Source organism: Ischnura elegans, chromosome 2 (genome assembly GCF_921293095.1).
Source record: "Ischnura elegans chromosome 2, ioIscEleg1.1, whole genome shotgun sequence".
NCBI lineage: Eukaryota > Metazoa > Arthropoda > Insecta > Odonata > Coenagrionidae > Ischnura > Ischnura elegans.
In genome coordinates, this window is record NC_060247.1 from 109,191,919 (window position 1) to 109,209,087 (window position 17,169).

The window sequence follows — 17,169 nt, forward strand, 5'->3', positions numbered from 1 at the left end:
AACACAGAACACCTGACGTCAGGTATAGCTGTCATGGATTTTTCAACGCAAACGACTGGACTTCGGCTCTGGTTGACGTTAGGAAAGGGAGTGACCGCTGAGGTAGCAATTGTATGATGTTTTCAGGCCCAGCCTGAGACCTACCTTAGCGAATACTTCGGGCCACTCCTCGGCAACTAAGCACGATCCTCCAACTCACTTATGATCATCTATCATACAGGAATCCGTTGCAAAGTGGTTATATTGTCAATTGTTTTTGCAATGACCGTTTGTTGCATACTATAATTTTTGTATTCTTTGAAATGAATCCTTCATTTTGTTATGGGCATAAGCAATTTTCAAATGAAATTTTAGCGTTAAAAATTACAATCTTCTGCACTTACAGTCTTAGTACCTTGTGTTCACTAACTTTGTTCTCATTGACACTATAAATCCCTTTAAAATTTCACAATGCTTTAAAAATGTTAGTAATTCTGTTAGAAGAGTAAAAAAATTGAAAATCAAATGCAATATTTGGTTAAAAAGAACGCAGGTAATGCAATAAGTTGACCGTGGATTCATGCTAAGATAGGGTTACAGGGTCCAGTGGCCAAGGCAAGGGACGAGCATGTCAGTTGAGTTGGGTCCCAAATCTGAAGCAGAAAAATACTTACCAGGGTAACTCTACCCTAAAAAAGAGGTCCATACAGAGAGGCTTTTCCATTATAGCTTTTCACCACAAACCCCAAAAGTTAATTTTTATGAATGTTAAGATAGTTCTAGGAGTGTAGGTCAAGGTAGAGACTAATTTTTATGCACAGCATATAACATTCACGGGAAGAATTTTGAATAAATATTACAATATCTTAAGCAATTCATATGTATTTTATCATTAAAATTGAGAATTACAATCAATAACAACAAAATTAAAGTTTATATTCATCATACATAAATAAATGGGTTGCACAAACAGGAAAAAATGACTATAATTAGCATGATAGAGAACATTTAGTGATGCAAACCAAAAAGCCAAGCTCATAAGCACTGACACAAGTCACTTTCGAGAGATATGTTGTGCTATAATTCCGTATCTTTAAAAATTACGATTTTCAATTACTAATGATAAAATTTGTGGATATGCACATCCCAAGCCTAACACAACAACTGGTAAAGGAGACACAATAGGAACCAAATTTAGTTCATCAGAATGCATACATTCATTCAACATCACCATTTACAAAGAAGTGATAAAAATAAAGATCACTTTTCATTATATTTATACATAATTTATTGCTCAACAAAATATATATATAATATCATGATATAACTTATGACTACATTGTCGTGCAAGGACATATATTACGGTATACAAAATACAAACATTTGAATCAAATATTTTTTTCTGATGTACTATTTCAAATAACTGCATCACTTGGCTATATAACGAAACTCATCAAGACAAATACAAAATTGCATGTTCTCAAATACAAAATTTAGGAATAGAAATGACTATAAACATTAAACTTACCTTAAAACAAGCCAGATTAATGTATTGGCATGAAAAAATTATTTTAATGGCAATGAGAAATGGCACTTGACTTTACCCTGGGAAAGATAAACTCCCCATGTTAAGAGTTTGCCTCAGAACCTTTCATATGAGTGAGTCAAGGCACTTATGGGTCTGGAAGTCTTCTTGCAACTCAATGCTTTCAAGTAAGCAATGATTCATTCCAAGCACAGAAGTCATAATTCATTACAATGACTTGATTTTTGACTGTTTAACTACAACAAGGTGAAATGCACTGGGGGAATTCACCTTCCACTCCCGACAACTGGGCAAGCCTTTGAGCAACATGGGAACCATAATGCTGTTAAAGATCATACACATACGAAAATTCTCACACAAGTAGAAGATTTTTCAAAAACCCTGAAATTCAATACTGTACCTATTAATAAACCTTTTTAATTTCCAAGAAAAAGTACAGTCCAAATGTCAAGTTCCCTGTTTTTATTATTTCTTGACTGAGTATTTTTTTATCTATACAACTCTACACTACAAAAACCTTTTCAGCCAGCTTGAAAGGAAACACCTCCTTTGTCTTTGGGCATATCACCTGTCCATTGTTTTCAGCAGCCATCTGTGACAGAGACTGAAGACAAAAATTTATTAAATTAAAATAAAGGATAATAAGACAAAAAGTATGTAATTGAAACAAACCATTTAATGTAAGAGAGAACTTAATTGGAAATTTCACTATGAATAAGTCTCAAGTATTCTTGAGAAACTACAAGATAGATTACGGTATTTGCTGCTTCTGGCATTATTACGGTAGAGCCATCAAAGTATTAGGGGCATCAGTTTTCCTGAACCAGTGAACAAGACCAAAGCTATATCTAGGATGACTTGAAGAGTAAATAGAAGCACATGAGTTTCCTGATTAAGAAAGCTTGTAAAATAAACTGAGCATAACTGTCTAAGTTTCATCATCCTAGAAGCAGATTACACTGGACGGCATGAAAATCGGCCCTGACACCATTCCTGCTGATTCTTCTGTAAAATGACCTCCTAAATCCGAATATGAACTCCGTTTTACTCCATCGCCCACCATTTTCAGGGGAGCTCCCTCCCTCCAATTTTCATCACTTTTCGGTCATTTGGAGGAATTAAAAGGATTATTTTAGCATTTAATTTTTTTGAAGGGATTTTGAGGGGAGCTAAATCCTAAAAAAATAATATTTATGGTGAAGAGGTAGATTTGAGGGGAAATAGTCTCCGTAAATTGTGTAAAAACGCATTAAAAATGATCAATTTTGCATTTTTTCGCAAGTTTTCACCTATTTTTAAAAAAATTTTCAGCTTCCATTTCACATTATCCTCCCCCGATTGATAAAAATATATAGCAACTAGAAACATCAGTAATAATAAAAATATTTTGGTGCATAGCAGAGCAACAACAATAAAAAAATATAGCAATGGTTCGGAAGATTCACTTTACTACGATGACCTCTCCCGACTGTCCTGCTCAGGCTTGGACGGCAACTCTCTTGCTTTCGCAGCTAAAAAAGGTGAAGTAATACTTTCTGATAATACGAATAATATAAGATTGAGATTTTTATTCTCTCATTGGAGTTAAAAATTATTCTTTCTCCTTAATCATGGAGTTCCACAAAGTATCAGCCTCTCAAATCAATTATGTATATTGAAGTTGTCGTCACCTTCCCTCAGTATACCTCTAATGATCGCAGAGTCAACTCTTTCGGTGTTCTGGATAAGGGACCTTCTTTCAAAGTATGTAGTTTAAATTGTGCAAAACAATAAAAGTTGTTGTACTCCGGCTTTTTCCGAGTGAATGTCAGTATGTGTGCTTGAGTTGTGATTATTACCATGATTAAATTTGTAATTACAGTAAATTCCGGTTATTACGCGCCTCACTTTACCGCGGTTTCGGATATACCGCGGGTCTCACCATGTCCCCCGAGATGATTACATTGACCTTTTTTTTGAGGTAGGTAACTTTGTGGCGAATTTTATCTCGGCGTGACTACCGACGCGTCGCAACTTCAAGCGACTGTATTAATGCGGTTGGTGACGTATTCCATACATTGTTCCGTAGCCATAAAAAAACTCGGTAATGCCTGATCGGTTATTGTGTCTTGTGAACTCGAGCTGAAAAGTGTGTTGCACGGCTATAATAATTTTCGAGATTCTGGGAGATTGAGATAATTCTCTTTCGTACGTTCGCACCGCGGCGCTCAAACCAAGGTAGGTACTCAATGCTCACAGGCTTCGAGCATTTAATAATGAATGGGCTGTTTTACCTTTGTCTTAATATGAATATGAAAATTACTTTTTTACGAAAATTTTGATTGATTTTAGGGTTAAAACGATGTCTGCCAAAAGGAAAACTTACACAATAAAAGAAAAGTTGGGCATAATCGACAGAGTGAAACGCGGTGATTCAAAATCAAGTTTATTCAGGGAGTTTGGTGTTCCTGAAGGAACTATTCGTGGCTGGATGAAAGAAGAAGATAAATTACGATCATTCGTTGATCAAGTGGATGACGAAATAGGACTTGATAGAAAAAAGGCCAGATTGAGTGCTGCTGGTGATGTGGATGAATGTTTGTTCACGTGGTTTGTTCAGAAGTGCAGTGAAGGTGTTCCATTATCCGGTCCACTTTTACAAGCACAGGCAATTAAATTAAATAAACAAATAGGTGGTGCTCATGATTTTGTTGCTTCTGCTGGCTGGCTATCGAGGTGGAAAATTCGCCACGGGATAGCGCAAGTTAACATGCAAGGAGAATCTCGTTCCAGTGACAGTGAAGCAGCTAGAGAATTCTGTGGGACTTTACGCAAGATGATTGATGAGGGTGAGTACACTGAAGAGCAATTGTATAACTGCGATGAAACCGCTCTCTACTACCGATTGCTTCCAACAAAATCACTTGATATTAAGAAGTCGGCAAATAAATCCGGAATAAAAATGAGCAAAGAAAGAGTGACTTTATTACTGTGCGCGAACAAATCAGGAAGTCACAAGTTAAAACCTCTGTGTATTGGTAAAAATCGAAGTCCTCGGTGCTTCAAGCACGTTAATATGACAGCACTACCCATAAATTACAAAAACAGTCAGAATGCCTGGATGACTCGAGACATTTTTTTATCTTGGTTCAATGAAGATTTTGTTCCATCGGTTAAGAGCCACTTAAGATCAAAAAAGTTAGAAGAGAAGGCTCTACTTCTGTTAGATAACTGTCCGGCCCATCCGTCTTCTGAGCTCTTGATATCGAGGGATGGCAAAATAGTGGCTTCGTTTTTACCAAAAAATACGACAGCTCTTATTCAGCCCATGGATCAAGGGATAATTAGAGCATTTAAAGCCCATTATCGGCGGGAATTGCTCACTAGTGTCATAAATTCAGAACTGCAGGTACAAGAATATCTGAAAACAGTCACCCTGAAGAATATGGCTTATAATATTGGATTGGCATGGAAGAAAATAACTTCAGCTACAATCCTAAATTGCTGGTCAAAGTGCGAGTATACAGCGGGCGATAGCATGGAAGACAAAGACGAGTTTTTGGGTTTCACGGAAGAGGACGCACGTGAAGCTTCAGATGTTCTTTCTAATAAACTATTTGTGAGTGATCTCGAGGCCTGGGTCCGCGAAGACGAGGAAACTCCTGTATCTGCTTATAAGAGTGACGAAGAAATTGTGGCCGCAGTCCAGAGCCACGCAAAAACAGCTGCATCATCGGAAGATGAGAGCGAGAGTGAAGAAGACGAATGTGAGGTCGAGATGCCAAAAATCGGCCATTTATTACATAATATAAGTGAATTGATGAATTGGTTGGAGGGACAAAGTGATTGCGATAGTATTCATCTGTTGCACTTGCAAAGCATAAAAAATTACGTGACAAAGAAAAGCCATCAACTATCGCGGCAAAAGAAAATATCCGAGTATTTTAGTAACTCCCGTTAAAGTAGAGCGTCTAAATCATAAAATAAATATTTTAATAATGTATTACGCTAATAAATTGGCTATAAAAATTACCTTTAAGGGTTTTTTTTATTGCTTCCCACGTATTTCCCGTTATAACGCGGTTGTCCGATAACGCGGGTGTAAACGATGTCCCCCTAGACCCGCGTTATAACCGAATTTTACTGTATGTTACGTGTGTGTAAAAATCATCCTCGTTTGCGGTGAATTGACTTTAATATTGCAACAATAACCTCTTTCTTTAATTCTTATAACTGCATATAAATTTTACTGTGACTGCCAAATTGACGGTCAGGGCTAGGATTAAGCTCAAGTGTTTGCTGTACCACTTGTAACTGTAATTTGACGAAATACTTGATCAAACTACTATTGCTGCTTCTGAACTGCTTCCTTTGTGAATACAACAGCCGCGCCTGAGAAAAACATTACATCTTACGGAACTGGCCTCTGCAATAAAGCTTTACACATGTTTATAAAAATGTCGCTCATATTTCCCTAGTTCCGACAGATAATGTTCACTTGCCACCATTGCACATCAAACTAGGACAAATGAAATATTTTGTGAAAGCAATCGACAAGACAGGAGCTGAATTTCAATTTTTAAATTAAAGTCTTCGTTTTAGTGAGGCTAAAACCAAGGAATAAATTTGTGGGCCCCCAGAAAAGGAAACTTTTCCAAGATTCGACGTTAATGAAACACCTGAATCATAAATAGAATTGAGCTTGCCTTGGATTCTGAAACGTGTGTTAGAACTTTTTGGGTGAAAATGAAGTGATGATTATGTCGCCCATGTCGAGGAATTGCTGTCAGCGTATTATGCCATGGGGCTTAACATATCACTAAAAATGCATTTCCTTCATTCATACATGGACCTTTTCATAGAATATTTTGGAGCAGTTTCAAATTAACATTGAGAACGGTTCCATGAAGATATCACCAAAGGAGAGGAGATTTTCAGAGAAGTTGAAAGTGGGCATGTTGGTATGTGCATTAGGCCTACTGCTGGTTTTTGTATGAGAAACTACCTCAGAGTATAAAGGGAAATCAAATACCAAATTACTTTTGTTATTCATCGTTCTTCACATTTGTTATTTTTCTCTTTGTTGATGCGCGTGTGGTATTGAGGGTGACAGCGTGGTAGCGTACCTTCAGAACTGTTGCCACAAATTTTCATTATTTTTTCTATGCCGGGATCTTAAATATTTTTATCATTGCTAATATAAGCTGTTGGTATATTTTTCCATAGTTCTGGGATATTTCGGGTAGGGGAAAATGAAATGGGAGTTGAAAAATGAAGAAAATAAGTGAAAAAATTGCAAAAAAAAGGAAAGGATGATAATTTTTCATGCGTTTTTTAAATCATTAACGGAAACTAATCCCCCCAAATCTACATCGTTATCATTAATTATCATGTTTTAGAACTTTTCACCTCTCAAAAACCTAGTAAGAAATATAAATGTTAATATAATCCTTTTCATTCCCACAAATTACTGGAAAAGTGATGGAAATCAGAGGGGGGGCTGCCCCCCAAAAATGGTGGGTGATGGAGGAAAACGGATGTCATATTCGGATTCAGGAGGGCATTTTACTTGAGAATCAGCAGGAATGGTATCAGGGCTCAAGAAAAAATTGCTTTTTGTCGTCCAGTGTTATTGGTGTTTGGCTATTACTGTTAGCTGACTGGCAAAGGAAAGTCACATGTTAAGAAACTTTCCCTCCCCTCACCTCCACCTGCTTTATCCACACCAGCTCACCTGCAAACATTTAGTGAATAGAATATAATTTAGATTATTTAGTGTCTATGGGTGATTGCAGGACACAAGGGGTAAAATCCCTTAAAAATTTACATGTGATCACCAAAAACCAAAGAAATATTCCAATCCACGTGCAGGAGTGATATACAGTAAAACCTCTATGTAGTGAACCTCTTTACATCATAAACCTCCATACATCATACCACCCCTATGGTCCCATCTGATTTACATGTAAATTTATAGGCAAACCTTTGTAGTGAACCTCTTATATCGTAAAACCTCCACTTATCATACCAAGGAGATACCCCCGAGATGGCCTAACTACCTCTGCAAATTGTACTGAGACAACAAGAAATCATTAATGCAGCCGCGATTACGTATATGGAATGACATTTTCAGCAATAAATATTTCACTCTTTTTTTCTTAAGGCCTGGTTACACGATACATCAACACGTACGGGTTAATGTCTAAATGTATGAACCCGTGAATGAACACGAAAATGTACCATCTAACCACCCAACTTGTGCGAATGCATGAACGGAAAATAGAACCTGTTCTAATTTGGTTCATGCACTCGTACATGTTCCGTTCCACCAAAATCATTCACGCAAACGTACATTAACTTGTACGTGTTAATGTATAGCGTAACCAGGCCTTTACACCTTATTATGCTGTAATTTTCACTTTAATCATTAGTTGTGCCATTTTGTTCATTATGAGAGCATACATAACAGTAAATAATAAAAAGGTATCCAACTATCCTAATCAATTGTTAGTGACGGTTGAATTGAGAGAGACCACATCATTTTCTCTTGAATCATTGTAAAAATCATGTGATAGCACTCGCTTTCTGTAATTATTAAATAATAAATATATGTTCACTGGTGCATGCATGTGTGTTTAAACACATAAATATAATGGTTTAAAAGAATATACAGTGGAACCTCGTTGAAGCGAGTACGGGTTATAGCGAGACCCCCGCTGTTACGAGAGTTAGCCGATGCACCGTCAATTGACCCTATAATATGCATGTTAAAAAATTCGTTTTTACGAGGCCATTTGGTGTTGGCTCTCGCCATAGCGAGGGTTTCACCGCCGGAAAAAATTACATCAAGACTCCTTCATCTCTGTAATTGCTAGTGATCTGTTATAAATGAAGTTAATGGAGTGCTCAGTCTCAAATTTATGTGATAAACTGTCCTTTGATAAATAAGTAGTTAATTTTGTGATAATATTGTGGCATTAGCATTCGCGAATTCTTGATCTTTTGTTCCTCGGGCGGCAGAAAGCAGTCGGCAGCATACCCACACGTTCGTGAGTTGCGTGAATAGAAAGCATTTGATGGCAGACACCATGGCCAAAAAAACAACAAACACGCCTAAGCGAGAAAATAAAAATAAAGGAGTAATATGAGAGTGGTGAAATTAATTTATCTTCCTATTCGCTTTTCACGATTAAAAAAACACAAAAGCGCCCAAGGAATGCAGACTATGTAGAGTTATAAGAAGCTTTGTTCGGGTGGTTTTGCCCACTCCAATCCGCGGGAACTTCTGAGAAAGGGGCTACGCCTAAGCCTAAAGCGAAGTATTTAAGGAAAGATTGCGAATCAGGAATTTCAAGAGTGAGGAAGGTTGATTATACTAATGCAAAGCACCAAAGCGTTATCTCTCGTCATAATTGCTGGTGATGCCGGCGGTGTAAACCCGAAGTCGTGGAAGAATCACCAATGATAATATACATCAATAAAATACCCCAATGGAAACATTTGAGGTATTAAATAACCACGATACGGTTTTATTAGTTAATTTTTGAATTTTCAGTGGAAAATACCAAAATAATAGAATGATTACGTAGATGCACTGATTAAGTGCATAGAAAAACGGCTTCGTCGGTTGTGCATTGGCATAATGATTGACAAAACCATGCTTTGCATGATTTTTATTCAGCACGGCGCTTATAAATTGTTTGAATAGTTAGTCGTCGTTTGAGTAAGGAAATTTAGTGATGCAAAAAAACATCGTCTTTCGTCTGGATTTATGCTTACGTTTATCGGATAGAAACTTCTTTGTCGCCGTACCACTCCTGTTCCAGTATAACTGTTCGCAACAGGTATATTGGCTATTATTTGCTCCACCTCCGGTAAAGCGACAATTCGCTATAGCGAGTGTTTATTGGTGCACCGCGGGGTCTCGTTTTAAAGAGGTTGCACTGTAGTGCCTTTCATTTCCAAAGGATATGAAAAAATGGTGCCTATCACTAAAACTTCTCTACAGTGAACCTCCATACATCAAATTGCCCAAATTTTGGTCCCCTCCATTACGATGTCGAGGTTTTACTGCATTTACATGGCTTTGAAATACGTTTCTTTTTATTTACTCCTATTTCAATCATTGTATCTATTTAGTTTACCGGCTAATTGAGGCCTACTGTCAACAAGGAATATAAATACTCCAGAAATGGTATAGGGCACTTTCAAGAAGTATTTCAACTACCAATTCATTCATTGGTTCACCGATTCTCTTTCAAGACTTGATGTTACGGTGTGATACTGTTGGTCAAGGGCGGATCCAGGATTTTTTTCTGAGGGGGAGGGGGGGCACAAGGGTCTGACAGGCAAACGATTTTCTCATACTTGAGATTAACAAAAAGATACAAAAATTACTGCACGAAATATTCTCTTCATTTTCATATGAAAGTTATTAATATGAAATTAAATGATTAAGGCTTTGTAATACACAAAACAAAACGAACATAATGATAATAGCAATAAAAATTTTGTCTTCTTTTTGACGCATAATGGGGGCACGTGCCCCTGTCCCCACCCCCTAAATTTGCCTATGCTGTTGGTACTCAAGCACAGTATCACAGAGGAAATGCATCACGTTCTCCTACATAACTCCTTTATGTAAATATAATTTTTGATAGCAGCTTGGTTAAACACCACAGAGGATTTTAGAGAGAGAATCTGAGGATGAGCCAATGTTAATTTTCATCAGGCAAAGAATTGCAACATTTTGGGTAGTCAATGTGAATCATCAAAATAAAAAAAGTAGTGAATCATCATCAAAATAAAAAAAGCAATTTAAAATCCTATGAATACAACACCAAGGAATCCACATGACAGAAGATTAGGTGATATTAATCATGATAATTTGGTACCTCCACTGCAAAAATGCTCAACAACCGCCCACCGAATCAAATCCACTCATCTAGGTGCCCAATCAACTCAGCTGGCAGTAGCCAGAGCACAAACGCTCACCTACAATTCTCCAAGCTTCGGAGGTGAGCGTTTATACTCTGGCTACTGCCAACTGAGCGAATTCGTATTGTTGGGCTACTAGATGAGCGGATTTGATTCGGTGGGTGGTTGTTGATCGTTTTTGCAGTGGAGGTATCAAATTGTCTTAAAATATGCAAAAAACAAAGGTGTGAAGAAGATGACATGAAAGAAAGAATTTTTCCGTACCTGTTCTCCATACACATGGCCATTAGGAAGCATCATAGGTTGGTTGTGCTCATTCAGAGGTAGTCCAGAGATACAGCATACAAGCCGTGACTGGGAGCAATGTGCAAATGGCAAGGGAAGGGCCAAGGCATTCAGCAATTCTTGACACACAGGGCAACTTTGGTTTCTCATGTCAGGGGACTTGTAGCACTGAGTAATCATTGGTTAAGGAGAAAGTTTAAACAAAAAAATTATTTTAAATAGGTACCAACTGTCTTCACTACCAGAGAACCCAATCCTCACTGATGTAAGAGAGCTTAATAATCACACATTTAGGTTGAGGCTAGAGAAAATAAAAAAATCATACAATTATCATAATATGAGGCTTTTACAGTACATTAATCCTTAACAATTATAAGGATGACAAAGATAATTCAAGGAAGACTTTACCATCAGCAAGTCACTTCATTTACCTTTCACAAAAAGAATTAAATGCGCATCATATTTATTGCTATTTAAAGTAAATGAATCTATTCTAAATGACCATTTTTTTATTAAACCAGAAAAATTGTTTAAATTACATTCTAATCATTTTATTCTTGGAGGGACTGCTGAAATTGGGCAAAATTCAAGGAAAGAGTAAAATAGAGGAATATTTTAAACATGAGATATTAGAAGAAATTTTAATAACACCAAGAAAAATATAAAATATAGGATTGAAAAAAAAATGCTTTACTGAATGCATGCACTAAGAATCCTAACTGTAACTAAGAAAAAAAATGTAATATCTTATTTGAGCTCATCTTCCATTCAGAGAGGTTGACATGTTCACAAGAAATCCATAAGCGCATAAACAAGAAAAACTGACATAAATACAAAACACAATAAAAAGACAGACAATACCAAAAATTAAAATGTTGCTGTAAAGGATATGGTGTCTTTAGAGCAGAAAGACCAGCTTGTAGAGCAACAGTGAAAACGGATTGCGAGGCCAGCTGGAAAAGTCGATAATTTTCTTGCCGAAATTGCTCAATTAGCTTCTCCCAGCGTCCATTATCCAACAATTCCTTGTAAGGGGATAATTCTGCAATGAACCAAACTCAAAATTACCTTTAAATATGAAGTTTACACACCAAAACAATGTATCGCTAAACAGTATTTTTTCCAGATGATAACATGAAAAAAAGATCAGGATGACATTGTACAGAACTTTTATATACATAGTAGAGCTTTGATAATTCATCGTGGACGGCAAGTCCAAAGGGATAATTGAGATGGATTATCTATTCATGATCATTTTCTTAGAAATTCCACTATGACGTCGGCATGTTATAATTTCACTGCATCTTCTCATAAAGGGGACTCACAATTTCCCCTACTTATACCAGACGACAATGTCGCAGGGAGTGTGTGCCCAAGCATGCAAGACATCTCTTGCTGAGCTACTAGTTGCTTATTATCCTGGGATTATGCAGCATTTTCTTGGATTAAAAAAGCCAATGACTCAGGCTCAAAATCACAATTAATAAATGCATTTTGATAGACAGAAAGAAACAATAGGAACAATGAAAAAATTCTCTATTTAGCAAATTGCTTGCAAGTGAAGAATCAGAAAACATTAAATTTGCCGCCCACCTTACACAAGTTGATAACTCCATGATATCACGGCCTTATATTTACTGGCGCCGACTCCATGGGGCCTGAGCCCCCTCAAAAATTCGTTATGGGTGTGAGGAAAATATGTGTCAGGCTTGTCGATTTTCCCTTGAGTGTCCAGATATCGAGATTCGAGTTATCAGGGTTCTAATGTTGATCATATGACTCTTCTAAAATGCTTAAAAAACTTAAAAGTCACTACTTATAAAATTTCCCGGGCAAGATCCCCGGTTTGGGCCCCCCCAATATTTTTTGTGAGTCGGCGTCCCTGCTTATACTCATCCATGGAGTTAATTGTAAAAGTTTAGACAGACATGTTTAAGAATCCTGAATTAAGAAAATTAAAAACTTTCCACAAAGCCTTTGGTAAAGGCTACAAGGGATTTCCACTGTGATATTTTCAATGTTAGAGTCATCCATAATTTTAAGAGCATATTTGTCTTTAGGATACTGAATGACATGATATGCCAAGGATCATATTTGACTAAACCATAAAAATCACTACAAATCCAGGAACCAGCCTGATAGATGAACCAAATAGCCTTCATAGGTAACATCTAAAAACAAAAGATCTTATTTTAAGACAGTTCTCAGAGTTCTTATGTTTCTTTTTCTGCTATTTTGAAAATGTAAAGATCATTTACTCTTCCTTCGAATCAGTAATTTGACAATTTCAAGAAACACCATTTTACATGTTGCTGGCTGGTTGCTGTACAGTCAGGTGTAAAATTGTGAAAGAAATCTTTACTCAAATACAAATAGGGTGGGTCAAGATACTATTGATTAGCTAACGCACTCATAGTCTGATGCTTTGTGCGCTTGTGAAGTAGGCAAAAGTTCTCCGTGGCTAGACTGCATATCAGAGAAACCACAGATTGAATTTAATAGAGCTCGAGTGCACTCAACAGATACATGAGGTAAAAATCAATTTTTCATAAATTTTCCTTTGTGACAAAAATAACGTAAGGGTTCCCTCGACTTTTACTAGAGAGTATTAGAATGAAAAAGTATCTTCAAGACCCATAAAAGATGAAAAATATCCAAACTTAAGAGTTGCTTCAAAAGTAGGAATTTTACTTTAGTGTGAAGTTTTAAATATGCTTGCTAATTTTAACAATAAATCAGGGGAAAAGACTAAATGAACATTGGAAGGTAGGGAACAAGTTTAAGAGATTTTTTTGAGCCTTAGGCACATATCCCCAGCAGCATGGACACCTGTACGATTTCTGCAGTTGATAATGTAAGTGTCCAAGTAATTATGGAGTAGTATGGAAATTCTATGATTAAATTTTAGGTCTCAAACATGATTTACAACATAATCTTTTTCAAATAGAAAAAAATTAAATGATAAACTATGATTACTCATTCACCATTACATTAACTTCTCAAGAAGCATACTTTCTGTTTAGTAATTACCAATAAAATTACCTGTATTCACTGGAAATGCAAGCAATCCCATGCAATGTTGAACATCTTGCATTTGGTCCTCTTCAAAACTCGAGAAAAACTTTCTTGCATGCCTAAAGCAAGAAATAACGCATTCCAATGATTTAAAATTCCAATTTTCAATGCCCTCAAACAGCAATAATTTGAGGTTAACAAGTTAAAGCAATACCAAGGGAAACAAAAATAATGTTATTTGGCAATTGCTAAGCCAATTAGGCATAGCCATTTCCTTTATACTGCAGCGAACATCCCATTAATTTTGAAATATTATCATAGTAATTATTTTAGAGAAGTTGAGTCATATTAACAAATAAAAATCGTAAAATCATATTAAGATGACTTAATTAAATTTGTATCATATCAAAAGATGCATAAAATGAATCAAGTTTTTAATGAAATATGCATATAGCCCTTCAAACACACCTAACTGCATCCATACGACGATCTGCTTTAACCATCTCCACAAATTCTTGGATTCTGAGGTTGAACTCCATTGTACTGCGAAGTTTCCGAAGCTTACTTCGGTTATCATGGCACCACGAGAGACACTTGGCTGTCTGGCGAGCAGCTAGACTCCTCTCAACCTCACGGGACACCAGGAAAAGATCAATATTTGTGAGGTCCTCAAGGTTTGAATGATGTGCTAGTCCTAAAGCAGCTCCATAATAGCCACGCCGAAGAAAGTATTCCACAAGCATGCGATCGAGACGCCTGCGACGCCACACAGCCACAGCAGCTGGATGAGGAGATGCGTGCTCCTTCAGATGTTCTAACCGTCTTTTGCAAACATGAGCAGCTTCAAGTTCCTCACAGATGCTTTCTTCCGCCTTTAATGGGAAAAAATGAAGTTACTGCTCCCAGAAAAAAAGGCATCAATGGTGGTTTCCAGCTCATAATTAAGACCACATAGAGGAAATAAATAGCATGCTTTCTTTCTCAATGCCAATGCTTGAAGTGCTTTGAGTGATCCAAAGGGTCAGGGTATCAACAAAAAAAAATTCAGTAGCAAGCATAGACATTGTATTTGGAATGCTAGGAAAAATGCAAAAAAAAGAGGCATAAGGCCTAATATGCTTTCACAACCAATGCTACTTCTTTGAAGTAATCAGTTTTAGCACTTGATACCCATTGGGAAGGAATTTTCATTACAACTTAACTAGCATGTGATCCCTTCAAATAAAAAAAAACAACTACGAAATAATACCCCAATGATCAGGCCAAGAGATATCCAATTACCATGAAAGGAAATCTGCAAGTGAAAATTGGTGATTGGGATTTATTTTTTGATACACCTATTATAATTGCTTAGGATACACTTTGGCATGTAAGATTCTTGAATAACTCATTTGAATTATGAAAATGGCAAGAGTTTACAGGCTTTAAGTTAGGCAGATATGGAACCTAGGAAAAATATTTTTCATGAAGAGGCACTGATGTGGCATAATTCCATACATTGCTTTAGCCTGGAGAGAGAATGTTGAGCTGGAAAATGCTGCATGAAATGGTATCATGTACAATGAAAGATACCTTCGATAAGCAGACAAATGAAATCCAGCAATGAAATGTCTGTGTTGAGGTTACTTTCCTTCCTCCCACTCACGTTAAAAGTTAAATATTCCAGAGATTTTACGTCATAAAAGTTAAATCACTATATTAATTGCCTCCATAACAGAAAATATTCCATGTAAAAACAATCTTGGAACACTATGATGGAACTCTGAACACTTGAAGCAACCTCTATTACTTCCAGAATATTCAATTTCCTTTTTGATTCAGGATGTGTCCGAAAACGAGGAATTATTAATCTGATTTTACTATGCATTTTTACACTCTTAAAAAAGTCTATGAAACTGCTCATGTTCAAAGTATTTTTTTTCAGTTCCAACTTACAAATTCCTTAATGGACCTGAGGATGGATGCTCTCATATAAAATGTAAAAAAAATCAATGCATCTTAATGAGGCGACACTATTACTACGAAATTTAAGAATCAACGATTCTTCAGGTAGAAAGAAAGAACAATTAAAACTCAGTTATGAGCTTATGCCAATTGAAAAAATCATTGCCTTTCAATTAATATAAAGTGGAAAAATAAAATCCATAATAATGACTTAGTTCTAATCATTACAATTTTAGGGTAATTTGAAAGGCATTCTAAATATTCGCCTAGGTTTGAGACTAGTTTAACTTTTATGTTAGGCAATTTCATCCAACATCAGAGTACAGAACCAACAGAGATTTCAGTCAATTGGAAATTATATAAAAATAGGACTATCGTTTAAAGCAAAAATAAATGTACACCATCTCTTTCAAAAGTGTTATTGATAGGACAAACGATTTCTACGAGTGGGCAGTTATGACATCTCGTCTTCCAGTAAAATAACTTGAACTTCAACGTAAAAAACTAAATTCATTACAATTAACACAAAAATGATCATCTACAACTTAACTGAGGGACTACAATGCGAAATAGACAAGAAAAGGTAGCAAATTCCCCAACGAGATAAAATATTAATTAATACACTGAAGTGCTTACCTTCCTTTTCAGCACTTGTAATCTTTCAACCATTCCACCCAACAGTCTAGTAATGTCCCCTGCATGAACATTTTGCATTTGCAAGCCTCTCTCTAATTCCATCGCAGCAGCTTGCACGTGAGACACCTCCCTATCCAGTTGCTTTTGGGCTGCACGAAATTTTTTATTCAATATTTCGTACGGAACCTGGAAATTTGATGAAAATCACAGCGATAACATGCGTGATTGAACGGTTTTAATGAGCTAAAGTGGTGAAATAGTGCAAATAAATTTACAAACTAAAATTTGTCGTAATTTAATTTTTAAGTTTCGTCCACAAAAAAAACCCTCAAAAATCGTTGACAGCGTAAGATAATTAACAATGAAAATCGATCTCTGGTGACTCAATTATAGCAGAAATAATAGCATCCATAAATTTCAACAGCTGTCAATGTTGCAATGATATTGATTACCTACGCAATCTAGCAATGAAATGTCCGCTTTGAAGTTACTTTCCTTCCTTCCACTTACCTTTAAAGTTGGATGTTCAAGAGATTTCACGTCAGCCATTACGCAGTAATCGCATATATGTCCCTGAATTTACCTACAACTAATCAAATTTTTCCATAAAATATTCAAGGAATTTATGACGAAGGCAACCCACTATACACCCAAGACCATCTTCATGCCAAAGAAGGTTGTCAAAAGACAAACATTTCAAAAGAATTTGGCCTACAGGTATATGATGAGTGCATTATTGAAATTTATATGCTAAATTCGATTCACTATTAACATATGATATTGATTTCGCGTAGCAAGGAATTAAAGCGATTGCTCATTGCCTACATAATAGACTGCGACTGAGTGCA

The 17,169-nt window shown here is 36.3% G+C and overlaps 1 protein-coding gene across 1 annotated transcript; it reads right to left on the reverse strand.

Annotated features, from left to right (window-relative positions):
• Positions 1-843: 843 nt before the first annotated feature.
• LOC124154341 (E3 ubiquitin-protein transferase MAEA) lies at positions 844-17,160 on the reverse strand. Its single transcript, XM_046528013.1, has 7 exons — positions 16,832-17,160; positions 16,322-16,507; positions 14,210-14,613; positions 13,769-13,860; positions 11,618-11,768; positions 10,706-10,898; positions 844-2,129 (listed from the first exon to the last, which is right to left on the reverse strand). The coding sequence occupies exons 1-7, from the start codon at positions 16,868-16,870 to the stop codon at positions 2,028-2,030; spliced, it is 1,167 nt and encodes a 388-aa protein (XP_046383969.1). The 5' UTR covers positions 16,871-17,160; the 3' UTR covers positions 844-2,027.
• Positions 17,161-17,169: the final 9 nt, after the last annotated feature.

Excerpts from the sequence above, each read along its gene's own strand:
- LOC124154341 (XM_046528013.1), bottom strand. The coding sequence starts at position 16,870 with ATGGCTGACGTGAAATCTCTTGAACATCCAACTTTAAAG. Across the intron at positions 16,508-16,831 it reads TTGAACATCCAACTTTAAAG|GTTCCGTACGAAATATTGAA; the intron begins GTAAGTGGAAGG and ends TCAAATTTCCAG. Across the intron at positions 13,861-14,209 it reads CGTCGTATGGATGCAGTTAG|GCATGCAAGAAAGTTTTTCT; the intron begins GTGTGTTTGAAG and ends TTCTTGCTTTAG.